Source organism: Anser brachyrhynchus (assembly GCF_964034855.1).
Source record: "Anser brachyrhynchus genome assembly, contig: SCAFFOLD_319, whole genome shotgun sequence".
Classification (NCBI taxonomy): Eukaryota; Metazoa; Chordata; class Aves; order Anseriformes; family Anatidae; genus Anser; species Anser brachyrhynchus.
In genome coordinates this window covers 42,217-67,064 of record NW_027663920.1, presented here as the reverse complement: position 1 = coordinate 67,064, position 24,848 = coordinate 42,217, and the positions used below count along the sequence as shown (strand labels likewise).

Below are 24,848 nucleotides of genomic sequence, written 5' to 3'. Positions count from 1 at the left end.
CAAATGTAGCTCAATAAAAAAAAGCTCTATCATGACTTTTCATTCTTATGAATTATCAAGTTTAGTATTTAAGTAGAAGAAATCAATTATACCAGTTTTAAATGCCTTGTTTAAATGTTGTATTAATCACCACTGCAACACATTTGATGTTAGTATAATGTAACAAGGCTCATGCAGATGTATGCAGTATTCTTTCTTAGAATATTTAAAGGAAGTCATTATTCAGTAATGACTGAATGTAATGACCTGTCACTTGAAGAGTAGATTCAGAAAATGTTGAATAAAAGTGTAAATTTGAAATATATATATATTTTTTGAGGTTAGACAGTATTAAGTCTCCACAGGAGAACTCACACTGTAGTGCCAAATAAGTACCTTTTTTTTTTTTTTTACCTAAAAAATAATGAACATATTACACAATATTTGGCTCTCACACTTGTCAAATGTTACAAACATCTAACTCCTGAAAGGCTCATTGTGAGGACTGCTTGAAATAAATTTCATTAAACTACTGAAGCTATTTAAAAGTAAGAAAAATAAAAATAAAACAAACACAAATCCCTACCCTGAATGTTGGCATGGTGCCATTTGTGATAAAATAACCAGCTGCTGTCATCTAATAGTCCAGGTCATATAAATAATATTAAATTTAATGTTTCCTTTCTCTTCTTTCTCAACTGTAGTAGTCTTCTGGAAAATATAGTTTTCTTTAAAAGTTATGCAGGGTGGGAAATGCAACAGAAAACAAATGGTTCTTGTTCTTCTATAATCAAACCTGAGACAAAAGTTTAATAACAATTATATGCCAATACAGCTTGTGTTTGGTTTGTATTTTTAGTACTCTTTAAAGTCAATTTATGTACTATTTTCAAAAATGAATAAAAAAGGAAGAAGATAATTCTAAAACGGCATCAATGTTTGAATGTTGTTCATCCCCAGCAATCAGCATAACATCAATTGCCAGCCATGCTGAAATACACAGCAAAAAATAAACACTTAACAAATGCTTAAAAATGAAAAAAAAAAAAAAAAAAAGGAAAAAGGAAAAAAAAAGAAGAAAAAACAAAATTGAAAAAGTGGGCCATCAAGATCAGATATAAGCAAAATGCACACACTTCATTCCAGGCAAAAGCTTAATAAAACAATTCTTAAAACAAATGGCAATATTGACAGACCTGTGGAGGAACCTGCCTCCTTTTTTGGTCAGGGGATGTGACATACACAGCTTGTGCATATGCATAACTTTTGAACCGTGGTTTTGGAGAAGGTGAAGGTCCCTGGGGTACATTGACTGTAATCTATGAAAAAATTAAAGGTGGAAAGAACAGGCATATGAATAGGAACACAGACTTTAGAATTAAACCAAGGTTTTTAAGAGTAAATATAGGAAGGGTATCAGCAGTTATATTTTTCAAGGACAGTGCTAGTATTTACAGTCAAAATTGGGCTAATATTAAGGAAAGGAAAGCTCTCATTTAATTGACAACCCACCCCAAATGATACAAATTTTCAGGACTCGATCCCAGCAGAATACCAATATGAACTGAAGGTTCTTTATAACTAACCATGAAAGGCTGGAGAAAAAAAAAAAAAAAGTGATCTTGTAATAAATCCTGAATAAACAAAGCCAATACTCATCTGCTCACCATGAGCAGATGAAAATCCCAAAAGCAAGACAGAGATTAAATTCAGAACAAGGATACTAGGCCTAAAATCCACTAAATGTTTAAACGGAGACTATTTGGATTTCAGTCAAAAACATAACTGATACAGGAAGCTGTATCATTAACTTCATATATATATATATTCATATATATGTTCATATATATTCATATATAACTTCATATAACTTATATTCATACGTAACTTCATATAATTAACTTCAGGGATTACGTGACTGTTCTGAGAGGCCGACAGTGAGCTGAGAACAAATAATCTTAAAATACAAGTCAGTGTAAATGAAATATTAAAAAAAAAAAAAAAAGTAATTAAAAATGTGTCATGAATATGGAGAAACGGCAATATCTACTCTGTAAAAAAGGCAAAAGGGTCTCTAACATGTCTGTTTAAATGGAAAACCTCATCCAGATTTTGTGTTCTTCCTTCCACATTCAAAACACCTAGTGCTGTAAAAGAGAAGTGCAAAGCAAATATTTCATTAAAAGTTACTTTTTAAACAGCTAAGTGCAAGGTGAAAAGCAATACAAAAGTACATTTCATGCAGACAAGTACATAGGACAGTCTTTACCACAAATATAACAGCCCATGGATTTTTTTGCTTTCTATTGGACATCTAACATCAAACTCCTGGGGCACGTAAAGGAAATAACCACATTAGAGCAGCAAGATGAAAGCGGAAAAGAAGAGAGCAAGAACCACTCACTTCATGTGAAAAATGCTGTTGATGATGTACTTGAATGTGCTCCTCTCTGGTGACCCTTGAGTGCCGTGGCAGCATTTCCACCTCCCTGATGGCCTCCATGGTGACTTGCTGGGGTAGAACTTGGAAGAGGGAAGTCACGTACATTAAGATGGACTTCTTATCTGGACAGGCAGTTGCAATGTCTGGAAGGAAATTAACATACATTATTTCAGTTTCCACATTAGACACTGTGCATGAGAAAATAGCCAATCAGCTTCATGGAAAGTTGATAGACTAATGAGTGATCTATTGTCCATGTGTGTTCTCTAGAGACTAATTAGAACCTTACAACCGGTTTCAAAATTAGAGACCAAACTTGCATATCAATAAGAAGGAGCCAAAGTTTAAAATGGTAATTTTGTTTTCTCATTCAACATGAAATTTCCTCCTGTATTTGTTTAGTCAAAATGCACACAGTATACAATTTGACAGCACGATCCTCGTTAAACAGGACAAGACATAGGAAAAGCTGCGTTTTCTTCTGATGTACAAATACTGATTTTTTTTTTAAAGGACAATCTCATTTTCAAAATTGTGCTTTGTATGTTCTCTTCATATCATTTAATCATTAGAAACAAGTTAAAAAAAAAAAAGATTTATCTAGAAAGCATGTTCATCCAAAACAAGTAGTGAAGCCAACCGCTAATATAACTACATAGCTCTTATATTCTGCACAGTCATATATTCTTCCCGAAGCCCATGAATGACACCTAAGGAACATTGTATCCACAGACATTACAATACATATTAGAACAACTCTATTAAAAGGGTACCTATAAACTCTGTGTGGACTATAGCAGTAAGTACAAGAAACTTTGCAGGAACACAAAGGTGATTTCAGTTTTTTCACATATTATATATATATATATGTAATCATGTTTTGGTCTGAGTCATACATATATATACATACATATATATACATATACATCTGAGTCATTACATATATATATATAATCGTGTTTGGTCTGAGTCAACATTTGCTGTGATTTAACCTCAGTAGACAGCTAAGCGCCGCAGAGCAACTCGCTCACTACTCACCCCACACCCAGCTGGATGAAGGGAAGAGAATCAGAAGAGCAAAAAGTTAGAAAACTTGTGGGTTGAGATTAAGATAGTTTAATAAGAAAGAAAAAGAAAATCAGAAAAGAAAAAACACAACCAAAGGGAAAAAAACAAGTGATGTACAACGCAATTGTTCACCACCAGTTAACTGATGCCCAGTCAGTCCCTGAGCAATGGTAGCCCCCCAGCCAACTCCCCCCAGTTTTATTGCTGAGCATGGTGCCATATGGTATGGCATATCCCTTTGGTCAGTTGGGATCAGCCATCCCAGATATGTCCACACCTTCCAAGTTTCTTCTGCACCCCCAGCCTACTCACTAGCTGGCAGCTTGGGAAAAGGAAAGACTTTGACTCTGTGCAAGCACTGATCTGCAACAACTAACATATCTGTGTGTTATCAGCACTATTCCACTACAAATCCAAAACATAAAACCATTCAAGCAACCAAACCAGCACAACATGTCAATAACAATTTTTAAAAACAAAACAAAACAAAAGCATGTAAGTTACACAGTAGCTCTTTGAAGGAGTTCTTCTGTTATTTGGCATGAAAGTTTACCTCCCATACTTTGTCTAGTGAATCAAATGTAAAAAGACTGTTGTACAAGAAATTTATCATTAATTCCATACATGCTTAACGTTAAGTGCTAGCAGAAACACAAGAGCTCTGAGTTTTTACTGTACAGGTTGCCTCAGAGAGCCTGTGGAGTCTCTCCCTCCTTGGAGGTCTTCAAAAGCCACCTGGACACATCCCTGGGCAACCTGCTCTGGGTGTCCCTGCTTGAGCAGGGAGTTGGACCAGATATCCTCCATAGGTTCCTTGCCACCTAAACTATTCTTTCGTTCTGTGAAATCGATTTTGGTTTAGCTAAGACTTCAGTACAGAAAAAAAAATAAAGTAATTAACGTATTCTGGCAGACTCAATAATACATCTCATTCTCTCTTCCCAGAATGCAGAATACTCCACATATATTTGGAAATCAACAAAAGATACCTGGTCCTACAGGTACGTCCTATCAGTATTTTTGGTTTCAATTTCGGACTTATCTTTAAATCTTTATAAATTATAAAAGAAATTTGAAAACTTAATTCTACATAGAAGTGGCTGGAAAAAATGGCACAGTTCCCAACCCCCCCACCTCCTCGCCCCCCTGTCCCTCCCCCCATCTTATTATCTCAATAATATCACAGTATACAGAATATGCTCATTTTAAAATATACATGACGTAGGCTTCATTTCTATGACACTGTTTCAGTGCTGGAAGTATTCTGCTGTGACCACTATCTTGTCTTCTCATTAATATTTTAAACAAAAAGAAGTGTTTAGTTCTCCTCAGTGTCTACTTTTAATTGATGCTTACAAGAATATCCATGTCTTTATAAATACAGCAGTATACTCTGAAGGAGAACAAACATTTGTGCCAGCTGTGATTCTTCCATTTGTTGTTCATTATTTTTCATTTCAGCTGTTCTAGCAATCAGATAGGTAAATAGCTTATTATTTATCTACACAACTACCTCACACAATAAATAAAGCAAATATCTTACAAACAATATACATGTCAAAAAAATATTTTCTTATTCTGACAAATAAAAAGCAGCTGTCAGAATCCACATACAAATAGGAAAACAAAATATTAATTACAACAAATAGCTAAATGAACATTGTTACGAAGCATAGAATTTCAAGCTGGGTCTGCAAATTTTTCTTTGAAGGCTCTTAAATTATTAGATCTAAAAAGATTTCCGTTGTCCTGTGCTATGCCTCTGCCTTCATTTCTTTTTTTTCTGACTCCTAGTCTAATATATTCTCTTTACCACCCGTTAGACTAATAGATATTTGAAATCCTAGCAGGTAGACAGAGAATAAATTTAAGTTTATGCATTTTCTTGCAAGAAAAATCACCAGTTCTTTGGTAATAAATCTGCTCTCATTTCTGGGGGAAAAATTTGCCAAGCTAACCTACACCCTCTAAAAACTAATCCCCCATTCTCAGAAAACACAGAAGATGCTTTAAAAATAAATAAATAAACAAAATTATGTAAACTATGCTATTATTCAGATTGTAGTTTTGAAAGAAAAAAGTAAATACAAACAAAAAAAGAATTATCATGGATTTTTTTTTCAAAAACAAGGTATCTTCCCTAAATTCAATTCAGAATCATCACTTAGTATTTCATCCATTTTCTTGGCAGTGATCATCCACAATAGGATTTAAAGGAATAAATTTAAAAGAATAGAAACAAATTAGGCCAGAAGTCAAAAAAGAATTTAAAATGGGAAGTCTTGTAACCTTAACAAAAAATATACTATTAACACATTCATCAATCAAGAATCTTAAAGTCTTTGGAGAGCTCTGAAAGCCATTCCATTACCTTAACAAGGCAGTTGTACTGAAGTATTGGAAAAATATTCAGCATGAATTGCCAGTTGTTATTGAGAGGAATCTTCTGTTTTTGAAAAGTTTATCCTGGCAGATTAATATTATTTAAAAGAAAACTGTGAGTTTTTAGTACTTAAACTGAGATATGTTACATGAAGCACTTGGATGGGATCCACTTCACTAAGAGAGGCACGTCTTTTCTAACGGGATGGCCAACCTAGTAAGGGGGGCTTTAAAATAGGAAGGATGGGGAAAGAGGAGAGTTACAGGGACAAGGTAGGCAGCAAAAAAGCAGCTTAAGTTGGGACACGTCCAGCGGGTGCACACAACCAGGGAAGCGAGAACAGGACATGACTATGGAGGATTCTATTGCAACCCTCCTGGGAAACCTGTAGGTTCATTCACCTCCCTGAAATGTTTGTACAACAATGCATGTATGTAGCATGGAAAGAACTGGAGATTTATGCGTGGTCACAACAGATCTCATCGCAATTACAGAAACGTGGTGGTATAGCTCTCATGACTGCAATGCTGCCATGGAAGATTACATACTTTATAGAAAAGACAGGCCAGGAAGGCGTGGTGGTTCAGTTGCTCTTTATGTGAGAGAGGAACTAGAATGCATCAAGCTCTGCCTAGGGGTTGATGAAGAGTGATTTTAGAGCTTATGGATGAGGATTAAAGGGCAGGCTTCCATGACTGACACTGTTGTGGGTGTTTCCGGCCACCTGATCAGGAATAGGAAGTAGATGAAGCCTTCTACAGACAGCTGGAAATAGACTCACAAGCACAAGATCTGGTTCTCACAGTGGAATTCAACCACCCTGACATCTTCTGGAAAGACCACAGAGCTAGGCAGAAACAGTCCAGGATGTTCCCACAGCGCATGATGCTAACTTTTTGACACAGGTGGTTGAGGAGCCAACAATGAGAGGTGGGCCACTGGACCTCACGATAACAAAATAATAAGGGCTGGTTGCAGATGTGAAGGGTGGGGACAGCCTTGGCTGCAGTGACCATGGGATGGTGTTCAGGATCTTGCGAGGAGGAAGCAGGGCAAAAAGTAGGTTTGTGACCCTGGGCTTCAGGAGAGAAAACTTTGGCCTCTTCAGAGACCTACTTGGAGGAATCCCATGGGTTAGGGCCCTAGAAGGAAAGGGGGTCCAGGAGAGCTGGTCATTATTCAAGTATCACTTCCTCCAAGCTCAAGATCGATGTATCTCTGTGAATGAAAAGGGAAACAAAGAGCAGGAGATGTGCATGAATAAGCAAGGAGCTCCTGGCAAAACTCAAATAGAACAAGAAAGCACACAGCATGTGGAAAAAGGGACAGGCCACTTAGGAGGAATATAGAGACATTGTCAGAATACACAGGGATGCAGTGAGGAAATCTAAGGCCCATTTGGAATTGAATCTGGCAAGTGATGTCGAGGACAATGAGAAGAGCTTCTTCAAATACATCAATAGCAAAAGGAAGACTAGGGAAAATGTGGGCCCACTGCTGAATGGGGCAGGTGGCCTGGTGACAAAGGACACAGAGAAGGCAGACTTGCTGAATGCTTTCTTTGTTTCTGTCTTCACTGCTAAGACCAGCCCTCAGGAATCTCAGATCCTAGAGATGAGAGGAAGTCTGGAGAAAGGAGGACTGGTTAGAGTTAATTTAGGCAAACCTGACACCCACAAACCCATAGACCCCAATGGGGTGCACCCATGAGTCCTGAGAGAGCTGGTGGATGTTATTGCTAGGCCACTCTATCATCTTTGGAAGGTCATGAAGAACAGAACAGGTGCCTGAGGTATGGAAGAAAGCCAATGTCATGCTGGTCTTCAAAAAAGGCAAGGAGGACCCATGAAACTATAGGACAATCAGTTTCACCTCCATCCCTGGAAAGGTGATTGAACAGCTCATCCTGGAGGTCATCTCCAAGCACATGGAGGCTAAAAAGGTGAGCAGGAGTAGTCAGCATGCATTCACCAAGGGGAAATCATCCTTAACTAATCTGACAGCCTTCTATGATGGGATGACAGGCTGGGTAGATGAGGGGAGAGTAGTGGATGTTTTCTACCTTGATTTCAGCAAGACTTTCGACAGTGTCTCCCATAACATCCTCATAGGCAAGATCAGGAAGTGTGGGATGAATGAGTGGACAGTAGTGTGGACTGAGAAGTGGCTGAATGGCAGACCTGTGAAGGTTGTGCTCAGCAGCACGGTCTAGTTGGAGGCCTGCAGCTAGTGGTGTTCCCCAGGGGTCACTACTTGGTCCGGTCCTGTTCAACTTATTCATCAATGACCTGAATGACGGAATAGAGTGCACACTCAGCAAGTTTGCTGATGACACAAAACTGGAAGGAGTGGCTAATACACCACAGGGCTGTGCTGTTATTCAGGGGGACCTGGACAGGCTGAAAAGTTGGGCAGTGAGGAACCTCATGAAGTTCAACAAAGGCAAGTGTAATATCCTTCGCCTAGGAAGGAATAACCCCATGCACCAGTACAGGTTGGGGGCTGACCAGCTGGAAAGCAGTTCTGCAGAGAAGGTGCAGAGAAGGACCTGGGAGGCCTGGTGGACAGCAGGCTGACCATGAGTCACCAACATGCCCTTGTGGCCAAGAAGGCCGTCAGTATCCTGGGGTGCATTAAGAAGACTGTGCCAGCAGTTCGAGGGAGGTGATCCTCCCCTTCTACTCAGCCCTGGTGAAGCCACACCTGGAACTATGTTCAGTTCTGGGCTTCACAGTACAAGGGGTACATGGAACTACTACAGAGAGTCCAGCAGAGAGCTCAGGGACTGGAGCATCTGTCATATGAGGAGAGAGCTGGGCCTGTTTAGCTTGAAGAAAAGAAGGCTGAGAGGGGATCTTATCAATGTTTATAAATATGTGAGGGGAGGTTGTCAAGAGGATGAGGTCAGACTCTACAGTTGTGACCAGTGACAGGACGAGAGGCAATGGGCACAAACTGAAGCACAGGAAGTTGCAGATGAATATGAGAGGTCACTTTTTTACTGTGAGGGTGACAGAGTACTGGAACAGGTTGCCCAGAGAGGCTGTGGAGTCTCCTTCTCTGGAGATATTCAAAACCCGCCTGGATATCATCCTGTGCAACATGTTCTATATGGCCCTGTTTAGCAGTGGGGTTGGGCAAGATGATCTCGAGAGCTCCCATCCAACCTCAAATATTCTGTGATTCCTTAAGCACCTTCTATATAAAGAAAAGAAACTACTTTGTTGGATACAGAGCAAGGCCCTGAGTTTACATGCTCTGCTTGAAGAAGTATTCTCACTCTCTGACTAAAGATGTCTGGAGACTACCTTCTCCAGGGAAGGTCTCCACAGAACAGCCTCCCTCTTATCCTCCTCCACATCCACCATGTCTTTGTCTAGACAGTCCATTTGAAAAAGTCAAGAGAAGTAAAACAAAACACTTGCTGCTTCTAAAATCCAGGCTGAAAAACCTGTCTGATATGAGAGAAACACCAGAAGAGCTAAATTCCACCACACATTTTCATTTCTGTGACATTCTGTTCATCTGGAGTTATAGTTACTTGGCTAACGAGTCCCAAAGGAGCAGGAGGAATCAGGTTTCACCATAGAACATTAAAACTGTGAAATAAACAGCAATCCACCCTTGATTAAGTGCTGTTGCCTTTAAAGAGATATTATTTGTTTTATTCAGAAAACAATTTGCCCAATAAAAGTTCACTATAGCTTGATTTTTATTAGCAAATTTCCTTCATTTTCCAGTGAGCATAATTACAAGTCTAAACAATTTACTTCAGTTTTGTTAACTGTTGAGGATGGATAACTACAATTAACCTGAATATTCTGAAAGTAGTTCTTCTCTGTAGGATACAGTGCCAAAAAAGCAAATAAATAAATAACATTAAAACGTAAGAATGGTTAAATAAAAATAAAAATAAAACTCTTCAAAAAGTGATCCACCAGCCAGCTTATATAAGCTTTCCAGTTCATAAGTGGTTATTCCTTGCCAACTTATGTTCTGTCAAGAAGCAGTTCCCTGCCAAAATTTAGAGTTCCAGTGGAAAGAAGCACTTTTAAGAGGTAAATGAAATTGAGGATGACATAAATACCTAAACAAGCTCCTGTATTGTATGTGTACTGCACACAACTACCAACAAGAAAAAAATCCCACAGTTTATAATATGGTATTATATTATGTACATAGAGCCACACGGAGTGCAAATTGAAAAGATTCATCCAAATATTGCTTCCAAGTTTCAAATGCATGTTTACTTATAAACAGCATAGCCCTTCCCATTCCCTAATATTTTGCTTTCTCGAAGCTATGACCAAATAACTCTGACATTATTTGTGCTGATTCTACTCGGCTTTTGCATCAAACTAGTAGCCAAGTAACTTTGAAAGAAGAAAGCTTAAGTGTCTGCTGTGTTGCCAGAGAGTTTGTATTACTATACATAAATTGCTGATGTGGTTTCTCTTACATTTGAGATAGAAATTCTGAAACATACTTTACCTAATACAGTGCTGAGAAGCAAGATAAGGCTTGAGCCCTAAAAATACAAGAAATCCTTTGCCCTGAACAGATGTATGTAGGATTTTCAGATAATCATAATGTAGGAAAAAAATAAAACTGCAACTTTTAAATCCTATAAACTGCGTAACACTACTGGCTTCCATGACAGCAATAACAACAAAAAAAAATATCTTCCAAATATTTTAATATTACTTGCTGCTGTCCCCCAAGACATTTTGGGCACTGTACTAAAAAAAAAAAAAAGCCCTCTCTTCCATAACACTGAAGGAGACTCTCAAGGTTGATTTTTTGAATTTTCAGAGATTATACAGCTTTGTTCCCTGAAAAAGAGAGGCTTGTTTTATTTCCTCCCTTCAATCAAACAGTTTTTATTTAAAGGCTTATTAACAATATTGACACAAAACTAACTTTTTATTAGAATTTCTGAAAACAATATTACTATCTCAATATGCAGCTGTTTAGAAAGTACTTAAAAGATATACAACAGATAAGATAATTGAAGAAGCTATTAGATTGTTGAGATAAACAGAATCTATTGTAAAATATTAATTTCTACAACGTAAACTCATCACACGAGGATTTGAGTCTTGCAACGTTTGTATAGAAACTCCCACTGCAGCATCAGCCTCAACTGAATTATCTAAAATAAGGACAAAATTTAAAAATGTATGCCTATTAAACAGGGCACTAATGACAGTTAACTAAAAACTAAGAATCAATGAAAAAAAACCTGTTGAGTCCCATCTTAATGTGAAAGATGAAGTCACAGATTTGGCTGCACTGGTTCAATTTTATTGGCAAGGCTCTATCATACAGTCTGTGTATTCCATTCCGCACTAAGTACTGAGAGTGAATTCAAGTCCTCTTCGCAGAGAAGTAACTAACTCATTTAGCCTGCAATCTTACAAAACATTTTGCTGTTGGTGGTGGGTTTTCTGGTTTTTGTTTTTAAAAATAGTAAAACTGAATGGCTCCACTTCTTTCCAGTGACATAGACAAGCAAGGTATTATCTGAAACAGGACTAACCAAAAGTCAGGTTTTTGAAAGGCTGTTCAGGGGCCTACATGAATAAGCATGCAGATCAAAGTATTGTTTTGCAGAATAAAATTCACAGTTTGCAAAAGGAACTGGTATTAGAAGGCACAAAATGCATATAAAGCCTTGAAGTGACAGTGGAAACTTGGAGGACAGACGAGTGGTGACCTACTCATTTTGTTTCACCATTCATTTTGTTCTTTTTTGTAGATTTGAATATCTGTTCACCTAAAACTAGGTTTGAAACTCCCTCAAGAAAAATACATTAAAATTTCAACAGACTTTTCCTTAAGAAAGTACACATTTTAAACATTATGACCTACAGAATACCTTCAAAATGCTGACCAGTCATGTTTTGTAGGCTCTTTTGAACAAGCTCACAACAACAGCATGAAGAAAATCTTTGCAGAAGTTTAGCACATTTGTGTTTACCTTTCACAATTATGAAGATAGCTCAGGATCTGTGGGAATTAAGTGCTGTGGAATTCAAGTATATCTGGTATTAAAAAATTCAGTGGCAGAGAATACTTTAAATCCATCTGAATGTCTGTTCTGATTTGCTGCAGAAGTGCAAAGGAATCTCGAACTGATATGCAAGTACCGTCCCGGTTGAGTGAACTTGACAATACCTCTGGTTTTGAAATCTGCAAAATCAGACCTACACCTATGCTGAGCAGTTAAGGTGATCTATATTTTTCTTTAGTTTTGTTACAGTGTTAGACATTTATTCAGTAACACTGTAATTTCTGTACCTTAAACTATATCTAGCGTACGTAGCTTCTTAGCAGTAAAGGATAAAGATAGAAAAAAATAAGGTAAAAATTGCAATGCAACAAAATATTAGTTTTATGAAATAGGGTTACATCTGTTAATATTTTAACATATATGAAGTTTATTAATATTTTTGTTAGTGAGAAAAAATGGTAAGATTTTAATGGCAGTGAGTGTAGCTACAATAATTTTGCTGAGATAACGAGTAAAAGGCAATATTTAATTTTCTTGTAATAAACACTGATGTACATTGTTGAAAGCTGCAGTTCAGTTACTCAAAACCCTCAACTGCAAAGGTGTGTAGGGGGAGAACAGTTCCAACTATGCCCTACTGAAAAGTCCTGAAAATAAAGATCAAAATAATTATCCCAAATGATAGCTGGAGTCAGGAATAGTGTACAAAAAGGTAAGATTAGCAGGCACCTAAACAGTAATTTTGCTAAGGATATTTGAGAAATCAAAACAAATGGGCTGTTCCAACATATTGTACATTTGCCATTTTTCTTTTATAAATGCTTAAGCTAGAAAAGTTTTTTACTTAGGCATTGCTTATGTCAATCCCTGCCAAAGGTATATCACTCAGAATAAAAAATAGGACAACAATACTCAAAGACTGAAATGATATTTCTGCTATAGAATTTCATAAAACATTCTGTAGTTATTCTCCAAAAGCTAGACAGTAGCAATTCCAGTTGATTCCAGATTATCAGTTAATGGAGTATTAGGAACATTTTGCCTAACTGGATTGGCTGTTAACACACACAAAAAGTAAAAATATTACTGTTGTACAACTGTTATCTTAAGAAATTTAACTCCAACCACTCCACCTGTTTACATGCTGCAAAATTACATGGAAAATGCAATTTTGCTGATTCTGTGTTTGCAAGATTTGTGACATGCTATGGAAGAACTTGAAGAGCTGCATCAGTAATGTCACTCATTCTTTTCCCCTCTAGATCCTCAAGGACAACTGGTTTTGTATGAAATGTGAGAAAAGCAAATGGGAAAAGAAATAACAAAAAATGCCGAAGATAGACAACTGGATACAATCAAAACAAAGCTGTTCCTGTTTTTTTAATCGATGTATTTACTTATTTATTTATTTAAGTAGCAGAATGTTTAAGGATTGTAGCTACATTTTCATGCAGAAAAAAATCCATACTTCAGGTCAAACGTGAAAAACTGCTTAAATCTCTATCCCCTCCCCCCCAGACTCATCCTCCTTAAAAAAAAATTTATATGTATTATGCACCATAGTACAAATGAAATTACCTGTTTTTCATTATTTTAGGCCAGGGTACTGTTCACAAATATAATGCACTTTTTTTTATATTTAATAGATCTTACTTTCACAAGATATGTACATTTAATTAAAACCAAAAAAAAATCAAATTATCTTTCAGTATCATTGCAAGACACTAGAGAACATTATTAACTAGTACGTTTTGGTTACATATTGAAAATCTAACATAAAATTCCATCAGGAATTAATCAGTAAAAATTGTTTTGATGTCAAGTTTTAAATTTGAAGAGTAGGTTTCTTGCTGATTGTCACTAGATGCGTTACTCCTGCACCTAAATGAAGACTAGTCACTTAGTTAATATTGGCTCTTATATGCATGACTCACACACTGTATGTATCATAATGACAAATGAGGTCTTTAAAAAGTTAGCTGTAACAGACACAAAAAGACTAGCTCCTCTTTACAGGAGCATACAATTTGTAAAAATAAATCTTTAAAAAATAGTTGAAACCCAAGTGATTCACTTTGATATATAATCATAAATACTTCTACTTCAAAACGTTAAAAAAATAGTAATTTATTGTAAATTAAATAGGAGGAGGATTTCTAACTTTAATGGGATTATAACTGTAAGAATACAGAAAGTATATTAATGTGCTGATTTTTTTTTCCATTAGGTTAATCATGAGGAAAAACAATCTATGTCATGCTAATCATTTTTAAAAATGAAAGTTTTGATCCAATGTTTATTAACTGTATGCATTCTGTCCACCAGCAAGTTGTTCAAACAGTTTAGTAATTTGAAAAGAAAAGCCTTAAATGTAATTATCTGAGGGAAAAGAACTGTTCACAATGGACAATCAGAACATCTCAAGCCCATAAGTCAATTCTAAGGCATTTAATACTTTTCCAGCTAGAAACATCTGCTCATGTTTTGCATAAAAGTAGGCTTCTACTAGCATTTCTGGTGTGTTGTCATCTATGTAGTATGGAAAAATACATTTTGCAAATGTAAATTCTTTTTTTCTTTTTTGACCACTGGCAGATCTTGAATTAGAGCCACGCTGACTCTATTAGGCCCCATACTGTGGTGCCATTCTGCTTGGGGCATGGTAAGCTCCAGTCTCTTATCCTCCCCTCACTTCACAGTCAAGCTGTTAAATACATTCAAGAGAGATACAGGTTAATACAACTCCTAGCAACAGCTTATGTGACTGTGACATAGTAATCAGTTTTGAGGTAGCAATATGTTTTGAGGTAACCTGTTCTACATTTTATTCTAATCTTTTTCATTGTCCTGTTCTTTTTGTTTGATTGTTTTTTCTTAGTGAAGAGATTCCACTAGTATATTTTTGCCTTTGTGTCCTGTACAATGTTTTTTGTATAGCATTTTACTGTGTTTTCCATCTTAACTGTTAAATAAATAGAAAAAAGTGTCGTCGTCCCCCCCCCCCAAATTGTCTCTAGTAAACCAGTTACCAAACAGAACATCTGTCATCTGGTGGGAAGTAAGGTGAGGGGGAAGGTGATAATAGGAGAAAATAGACATCTAATTGCTTCAACAGAATCTGTAAAGGTTTGGAATACAGAGTCCTCCTTGACTGTATGCCAATGATCCATATGTGAAGTGTCAAGAACATTTCAGGATGCAAATGAATACTGGAGCAATGATATGAATAAAAATGAGAACTTGTTTTGAGAAACCCAAAGTAAATGCAATTCAATATGTTGCTAGCATTGGAGAAGTAGCGAAATAATCAAGAGTAAAGCAAGGTATTTCGAAAGCAATACATACTGGAAAGACTGATAAATCAACGTTTTAGTAGCTCTATTTAAACAGGCAACAGAAGGTGGCTTGCCTATTTTAGACATTGTAAGCCACAGCCTAATAGAGTAAAAGTAAGTGTACGTGACACTGACAAGTCTGAAGCAGCATCCAAGACCCTAAAGAGAACTGAAAATGCTACAGCTCTGTTAAGCCAATCTGGATTTGAGGATATTGTAACTACAATACCTACTTTAAAAGTTCCCTGCAAACTGGAATAGGTGTATGCACTGCAACAAGAGTTGATGACTGGGATTCCAACTGGTATATTATGCATATGTCAAATAAACATTAAAATATATATAGCAGGTCTCAAATCTACAGTGGAATATATCAAATTTTATATATCACAAGAAAACCATAATTATTGGAACTTCAGAGAGTGTGTTTGGTATTATCTAGCAGCACTGTAACGCTTTGTTATGTGCCTGAACAGATGCACTCCTACATAGTATTGCACCAGTTTCTTGATGAAAGAATCCAAGTGTCCCGAGATAACAGGAAAAGCAAATCCTGAAGGAACGACCTGCATGGGGTTACTGAAATAAGTTCTGCAGTACTGGCTCATTTATTAAACCTGTTTCTGTCTTCACTGTTAAGAAGTTTTCTCACATTTTTCTTAGTTCATACGTATTCATTTTCTCTGTGGTCTTCTCTCCTAGAAGCAAGTCGATAACATGATTCCAGTATTCAGACAGATAATTCCAGCTATGATTTATGACAATAGCTGCGTAGAAGCAACTGAGAAAAAGAACTGCAACCTTGTAGTGGATGCCTTTATTAAATAACACTAACTGATTACCTACAGATGTTGAAGAAAGCATGGGAAAGACCATGTGGACAGCCTTGCACTGCTAGCCTCGAGCTGTTTCCATCTCTGAGCTGAAAAGAAACAACTAAAGACAGAAGCTCCCTGAAAGCTCCTCCTTGCTCTTGTTAAAATAAGCATAAAAAAACTAAGGTAACCTATAATAATCACTTCAGCGCATAATAGGAGTACACGAATAAATGGGGAAAATGATAGGAATAAATGAACACAGAAGATTGAGTAACAGCACTTTCAAGAGCTACAAAGTAGGCAGTACAGAGCCTAGTTTCCCAACTCAACTGTCTACAAACTCTTCTTAATCTTATCTCCAATTGTCTCTCCCTTCCACAATGACTTAATTACGCTTAAAAAAAATTAATAAAAACAAAAATAAAGCTCTGGCTGTTCATATTACTGAGAAAAAACAAATTTTTCAGAGAGGTGAAAGCATGTATTCTGTGGGATAAGATGGGTACTAAAAATATACTTTAACCCCAATAGTATAGTTAATGTCTATGTAAATAAAACCAATATTTATCATTATATATATATAAAAACAGTGAAATCTCCCTTTCATGCTTGCCTCCCCCAAAAGATTATCAAATATTTTTAACACTTTAAATACCTTGTCCTCTAGTCCATGACAATACATTAGGAACTACGTAGGCATTGTAACAGTTCATAAACATAATGGTCGTCCGTATGGCAGACTTAAAGGCAGGTTTTTGCATCTGTTTGGACTCAACAATTGAATTTAGAGACTTTGAGGATCAAAGCTGATAAAACTAGTCAGTAGATATTTTAACTAAGGAAAGGAGAAGAAAAGTTTATTATTTGATTAGACAACAGCTTTAAGTCATGAAGGTGATACAGCCATGAAGGACTGCAAATTTTGATCCAAAAACTTATTATTTCTTTTACCAATATAAATTTTGGGTGACACTGAACAGAACCACCCTTCAAATTATGTGGTAATGCCAGTATAAAACCATGCACAGCTTCTTCAAAGGCCTAAGTGGTGCATGCCCAGTGAGCTAATGCAGACATAGCACACGAGATCAGATGCAGGAAGAACTGAAGCATGCTGTGATACTCACAAAATTATGCTGGTCAAACTTTATAGGACAGCTACAATTACAGCAAATGCATATAGTATTCTGTGTAACACGATCTCCTGAAAATAACTTATACTTCTGCGTCTCCAAGGAGCCAGAGAGAACACAGCCTTAAAATATGGGACTTATTTTCAGAAATCAATTTCAGAAGACAAACCTGACTCCCCTTCAAGAAACACAATATCGATTTTATTGCGCAAGGTGATAAAAGAACAAGGCAATTAATAAGAACTGATCTGGAATTCTATGTACAGTTTTGATGAGGCGTTCAAAAATGATAGTGGAACAAGTAGTGGAAAAGAAAATTTATTATCTTAAGTGGGAGACAATGTAAAGAAGTTTGAAAGCTTTACCTAACAAAGGCTGAATGGAGATGTGACTGTACTTTATAAATATACCATGGCATAAAAACAATCAGAATAAAAAGCAACATCAAGCTCAGGGATGATGGTGACACAGGAATAAATGAGAATAAAATAAAAATTAATAAATATATTGCAGAAGATGCTGAAAAGTTTGCCATATTCAGTGAGATTCTGAGACAGGCAAAAGAACAGGAGCAAAATATGTAACTGACTATGCCAGAAAATGAGGAACTTGAAAACATCATCATTACATGTTTAACTGAAATTTCAGACAACAGGACTCAATGGATCACCAAGTCCCTCTTCTTCTGTTCCTCCTCCCTCCCCCCCCCACTTTTACGTTATAATTTATGTTAATTACTTTGCAGCTATACATTTTTAATACAAGTTACTGTAGTTTCATCTTTTTTTTTTTCCCCTATAACCAGACAACCAACCAAACAAAAAACAGTGGAGGTTGTTTGGTTATTTTGTTTCTAATTATTTAATTATGGATAAATATGTGGATGCAATAACCTAGCAAAAATAACAATAACGATGTGTCATGTCTGCCTATTCTTAGAAACTCTAACAAGGCATTACACTAAAGATATCACAGAGCCTTTGCATATATAGCCCATATAAATATATTTACCAGCTAATAATACATCAACGCAAAATGGGAAAAAGCTGGAGACGGGTTGATGCAGCAAGTACAATGTAAACAGGAGTTAGGAATGCGTTTTAAGATATATGTATTACATATTTATCACGTATTATGTTAACAAAGAAGATGCAAGCAACTCAAATAATGGGTTTAAACAGGGCTATGAGGCAACAGGACACAGCAAAAAATTATCCGGGAAAAAAAGAAAGAATTTCTTAAAGAAAATTTCTTAAAGAAAGAATTTAGTGGCTAATCACTAAAAAAAAAAAAATCACCTAAAAATTATTCAGAGGAAGAGGCCTTGGCAGAGAACTAAGAATGCTCTGAAGACCCAGAATTAGACTTTGAACCAGTGCCTACAACATCTAATAAATAACTAAAGACATGATGAAATACAAGCCCAATTCTACTGGGATATTTTCATTCCTTAAGCAGAGGACAGTCTTTTTAGAGTAAATTACAAACAGATTGTTAAATAAAGGTCACCTGTGTTTTCTCTCACTTATTTGTATTGAAAAAAACAAATCTACACACACAAAAAAAACTACCAACAATCAAAAACACAACTGAGAGACACCTCTGAAACTAGAAGAGTAAGCAAACAGCTCTCCAAACCTCAAACAAGCAAAATGCAATACTTTATTATTTGCAAATAGTTAACATCCCGAAAGATATACAAAATGGTCCCTATCCCACTTGGACAATATCCATTGTGGCTCCTTATTCATCAGTATAACTTCTGAAAAATCTTCAGCTCTGGTTGCCCTACCATCTGGACCCAATCAGATAGGCAGGCTGGCCCACCACTCTAAGAAGTCATCTCATCGCCACAGAAACATAGTAATTGTACTAAAAATGATCCTGTTGGATTCAGCTAGGGCAAACAGGTATGAAACCAGTCATGGAGAAGCAGCATGTTTTATTAAGCTGCAACATTAATAATTTAATGATACATATTTTGGGCCCTCAAAAAACATGAGCATAAGCCATGTTTCACATAACGTGGAATATTAACAGTGTACAACCTGCAAATTTCTAAGTCCGGAACAACAGATTTGTTGGAGACTGAAGAACTCAGTTTGTGTCAAGTACATACAGAATAACAGTGGGGACAAAGTGGCTTTGCCACACTATTCTTCCCATCAAGCCCAAGATGACCAGAGAGACCAGCAAAGCAGAAGGAAGGCACACAAAAATCTTGTCAATTCTGAGAGAAGTGGATGAGAAGTGAATTATTTTCTAAAAACTTTGAATAATTACAAAATGAATTTACAATGCCTGACAGGCAAAGCTTTTCAGTAGATGCAGTTATGCCAGCAAAAAATGTCTTCTTAAGCAAATGTGAGTCAAGATACACCAACAGAAAAATGAGATAATTGCACCTCCCAAATCTTTCCGGTACGCCTAGACCCTATGATCCAGTATGACTGCTCAGTTAAGTCAAATTACACTTACTTTAAACTATGGAGCCATGGCATAGCAAACAATACGCAATGATCAAGTTCTGAGTCTCTAGAACTTAACTGCATTTCTGAAATCCCAGATGACCTGAGGATATAATCCTGTTAATAAAGCATTAAGTCTCATTTTCACTATGATTTTCAATTCAAAAAGATGCAGTTGTATTGCACAGAGGTTCTTACTCTCTAAGCCTTTATGACTTCCAGTGAAAATTCAGTGCTAACAAGGATATTGTTTAACAAAACAACTTGTAAAAAAAGGTATTAAATATACAGATAAAACAGGCATGAAATAACCTATGCCAGGATAACTACAGGAAGATAAAGCAAGCAGAATCAAAGGAAAATACTTTGAAAAGCATTTGTTCTATAGTATCTGTGTGCCCCTGGCAAACAATGAATAGGGAGAATTGATAGTCCATCATCACTGAAGCATGTTCAAAGATCTTACAGGTCAGGCTCCTTTTGTCATGTTTGTGTTCTACCAACAAATCTTAAAAGTCTTTACTCAAATATTACAACTTTCTGAAGGTACTGCTAGAGAAAACATAGCAGAAGTAGATCAGTAGCTCTGGATACTCTTTTAAGACAAATTGCTTTTCTGTTGTTTTTTTTTTATTGACTTTCTTTTAAAAAATGTTAATATGTCATAGACAGCAATATTTTCTCCGAAAAACGTGGCGGCCTTAACAAGTTAAATCAGTAACTCACTGTTGGGTAAGTCAGAGTTTGATTTTCTCAACTATTATTGTTTATTCTCTTAGTGCCACATTGTGCATTGCACCAGATATTCAGGAGAAAAATCAGCAGCAGAACATTACAAAGAAATTAGTTTAATGAAAATTTTAAATCCATAAAGACTTGGAAATCTCCTGTTTCTCTCCTTTATGTGATCATACTGTCAAATAATAAGGTAGCTGTAGGGGAAACCCTAAACCTTTCAGGAAAATAAACAAATAAATAAATAAATAAAATCCAACTCAAGGTCACAACTCTAGGTCACTTCTTTGAATAAAACCCAACTAAAGAATGGAAAATCACTTCCATCTGAACTTCTCATAAATGTTTGGTGGCTAATACACAGTTAGTCAGTGTCATTTCAGTGACTAGTAGACTAGTAAAAAGATTTCTAATCCATTACTCTTAGAGGGAGTCCCAGCAGAGAGGAACATGGGACTTAGAGACGTGAATATGTGGTGACTCACACCAGCTCAGTAACAAGCCCAATTATAATCTTCTACTGCAGTTGTAGAGCATGCAGTGCTTCTACATTGGCTGGTCTTCCTCTTCTCTTCCTAGAATTTTCTTCAGACACGCTTTTGGATGTAGCACAACCTCCTTCCCTATGGTCATGGTCCATCTTTCCTGAAAGTCTATGTCTATGCACTGCAGCACAGCCATGAGAGCAATCTCATGCCCCTGTAATCCCAATGAGGACACCGCTCTGCAGCTGTCCATGGACTTCCTAGTCCCCCTGTTTGTTTCCCACATCATTTGCATTTGTGTAGTGGTTTTCACGTGGGGAAGTTGAGAGCCCTCTCATCATGATATCTCACAAACACTTCTTCGATGTTCCCTGTGCCTTCCCTTCTCCTCAGCTAATGACACATTCAGGTTAAAGCCCTTACTGCAAGGTTAGAACCTTGTCAGAGACTCTTCTCTTGGCCCACTTCATCAGACAACCCCATTCTTTTTCAGGTAGTCCTTGGTCCTCAGCGAGGGCCCCATAGTCAAAGAAGCCAAAAACCCTGCACCTAAACATCCTGCCTACCACTGGCTGCGGAATTGGGAAGCATCAAACACCTATTCAACTGCCTAGGAAGGATCTATATAGCTGCTGGGCAAGAGCGTAATAAACAGAGGCAGACAAGAGAGTCATGGCAATTTCCAGACTTCTGAAGAACTTAATAATGAAAAAATAATTAGAGAATGGTAAATTCCTTCTTGCATGAATAACCAGACTGCATATTCATGAACACTATTATACACTGCCTGAACAGATAATGTGCAACCAAAAGTTTTAGAAGAAATTGATAATGCTCCTTACAAGGATTAAAATTCATTCATAACTTGGACAGCATCTGGTTTATTCCTGGACAGCACTTAAACAAAATGTAGCATTACATAAAATCTTATTACAACATTACAAGTCTTATTACAACAAATGAACCTTTAAAAAAAATAAAACAAATATTTATCAACTAGTTTAGCATTCTGAACTGTTTCACCACAGGATAATACAGCAGAACAGCGCTGGAGGAAGGAAAGTGATCACTACGGATCTGGCTGCCTTCAATGCTATGAAACCTTCCCTACAGTTGTACCATCAGTACCCAGCTTTTGACTGAAACAAGGCCAGCAGGATTAAAACCATGAAATTATACTTGTGATTCCACTTCTGTAATACTGATTTACAAAAAAAATGCAATTATTAGCAACACCTATCTTTAAGTTAGTGATATTCAACAGAGGTTTTCTCAACTACTCTTGTCTTCATACATACTAGAAAGACACCGTGAGAGATTGAAGTTACGAGATACAAGCATACTCCGATTTCTTAGATATCACAGACTTTACTCCTTTTCTTCAGCTCATCTGATTTTTCACATTTAATTGTGTGCTATTTCTGCAGTAATTCTGTGTGAATTATTGTAAACAATTTTTTTTGCTGTTCTACATTCAACTACTGAAGCACAGTAAAGTGTTAAAATTACTGTAAACACTTGTGGCAGATGTTGATAATTGTAAAATGGCTGCTGGTGGACCTAATTATTCAGAATGAGCAGGAATGTAACAGAACTGTTCTGAAGGGACTTCAACACTGCAATTTTCCCATGCTTTATGAAAAACGGTTTCATTCAATAAATTACCATAGTAATTTCTTGTTTCTTCCACCCCAGCTTGTGATAAGGGGTACACACACCCTGAGGATTTACGTGTTAAAGCTAATTTGCTGAGTTAAACAGCCATCAAAATCAGGGCTGCTCTGAGCTTAATAACCTGCTACAGACTTCTAAGGCAGTCTGTAAGAATACTATTGACTCTTTAAATAATACTGTTTTAATTTTGCAATAAAGCAAATTAAAATAAGGTATCCAAAAGAGCAATACAAACAGCCTTCTGGAAAAGGAGAAAAGTATACTCTTACACTCTGCAGTACATTAACTGCTCTACTGGAGCAAGCAGCTTAATTTTTCTTCATTTCCCTGTAATCAACAAACAGAAGCTCTGGATAGACAAATAAACAAACAAAGTGGTGCTGCAAATGCTTGGCTATCATTCAGGTCCACCACAAAGCACTGGTATTGTGTGCTTTCTTGAGTCCTCACTCCCTGCTGTGCAGCTGTGTTCTTCTATCTAGTACTACAATGGCAAGAAAACTGTAGAAAAACTTCCATATTCACTTACTTATAGCAGCTAATACCAAAATAAGCTTACAATGGAAAAAAAAAAAAAAGTAAGCACAGGACTGTAACATCAAATTAAGAAGGAATTTAGTTTTTATCAATGGCAAAAAGGCTACTCTAATCTTTTTTCATCTATTTCTTGATGCAAAGCAGCAGCCATATCTGTATCTTACCTAAATATATCAGCCTTTGAAAAATACCATAAAACACATGTAATATTATTTTGAAACCCAGAAGCTAATATGAACCTTGTGAAAATATGCTAAATGAATGCCAGAAGATTAAAAAAAAAAACACAGGTTGTGAGTAATTTACACTGAAATGTCATGCATTGTCCCTCATTCCCTTCTTAAAATGTATGAGATTTTCGCATTGACTTCACTTGGCCAAGACTTGCTTTTCAAAATGTATTTATCAATGCATAACTGTTTTCCTGATCTAAAATTTGCACATCACATCAAGTTTGATGGAAAGTATGTTTTACTTGTTTAGAAATATGGTTTATTTACAGCATGTACTTTTATGTAATATTGCCACATAGCATGTGTTGATATACAAAATACATCATATGTATATTCTATTGTACTGTATAGATGTATTGTATGAGGTATGTGTCTATTAAAAGAAGGTGTGATCACTCTCCAAAGAGGGACTCTGTCTGATCATGTTGTTCTGACTGATGCTGTCTGTCAGAGGTGGAACACAAAGGAGAGAGAGACGACTGATCCTGCTTTTAAAAGTAACTGAGGATGCAATGAGGTGTTTCTAGAGCGTGTGGTGGGGTCAGGAGAACGTGCTCCAAGCTTGCAGCACAAATGAAGTGATTCCAGAAAAGAACATAAACAGGATCCCAGTACAAGCCTCAGAAATACTGGAAAAAGAAACAGATCTTTCCCAAAGACCAAAGGAGGACAGCAAGGAGTTCACTTTAACCCAGAAAGGCACTAAAAATTGGTGGTTGGAGAGCTTGCATGAGAAAAGAACCTTGACTGAGAAAACAGATTGGGGACCAAACAAATAACAACAAACTGTTCCACTAATGTGCAACTACTTTTAAGATGAACGAATTTTAATAATCCCCCCCCCCCCAAAAAAAGCTTTGTCCTTATGTTATTGTATTCTTTATCTTTTCATTGATTTTTTTTATCCTACATAATCCCGAACAAGTTGGCAGCTATTTCAAAGAGATGCTGCATTTTGACATTTTAAAGAATCTTCAGACAAGAAAAACTACTGAATCACAAAGCCATCACATCACATAAGGAACAGGTTCCATACCCAATACAACCTTTTGTTTGCAAAAACTAAACTCTTGAGCATTTCTGCTGCTGTAGTTCAATAGGTAAAATGCTTATTTCGGTAAAATGCTTATATTCAGTAAACTGGAGGCTCTTGGCACAAGAGCTTAGCAGCAATTTTTTCCTTTATTAGTCTGTGCTCAATAAGCCATTATAGAGGTATGGTGTTATGGCCCTCTAGGCACAGACTGCTGAATGACCTTAAAGAAATGAATATCTCCTTTAGTGTTATATTCTAATTTTAATCCAAGGAGCCAAGTCACATATCATGGAGTTAAGACACTAATAAAATTTTCATAATTTAAGCCTTTTGCTTCTATTTCAAATGTAGACTCATTTCAGTTACAATAGCCATCAACAAAAGCACGAACGTAATTGTGAAATGACATGCAATTGCATCCATTACAGCAGCAGAAAACAACATACAATTTAAGCATAAAATGAATTGTTTTATTTTAAGTAATACTATTTAGGATGTAAACACATAT

At 36.5% G+C, this 24,848-nt stretch overlaps 1 protein-coding gene and 1 long non-coding RNA gene across 17 annotated transcripts in view; one reads left to right on the top strand and one right to left on the bottom strand.

The window, feature by feature from the left end:
- The window catches only part of LOC308186645, a 70,861-nt gene extending 46,797 nt beyond the window's left edge, over positions 1 to 24,064 (top strand). For 2 of the 13 annotated variants that reach the window (XR_013944165.1, XR_013944167.1), the window contains 3 exons: positions 4,436 to 4,491; positions 11,988 to 12,103; positions 13,149 to 24,064. This is a non-coding gene — a long non-coding RNA (uncharacterized lncRNA). The remainder of the gene's footprint in view (positions 1 to 4,435; positions 4,492 to 11,987; positions 12,104 to 13,148) is intronic. The other 11 variants (XR_013944156.1, XR_013944166.1, XR_013944158.1 and 8 more) reach the window with 10 other exon arrangements.
- LOC308186644 (dystrophin-like) overlaps positions 1 to 24,848 on the bottom strand; it is a 114,193-nt gene that overhangs the window by 49,294 nt on the left and 40,051 nt on the right. For 3 of the 4 annotated variants that reach the window (XM_080608767.1, XM_080608769.1, XM_080608770.1), the window contains exons 3-4: positions 2,384 to 2,565; positions 1,176 to 1,298 (exon numbers count right to left, since the gene is read on the bottom strand). In XM_080608767.1, the coding sequence (XP_080464893.1) occupies positions 1,176 to 1,298; positions 2,384 to 2,565 (305 nt within the window). The remainder of the gene's footprint in view (positions 1 to 1,175; positions 1,299 to 2,383; positions 2,566 to 24,848) is intronic. The other variant, XM_080608768.1, reaches the window with a different exon arrangement.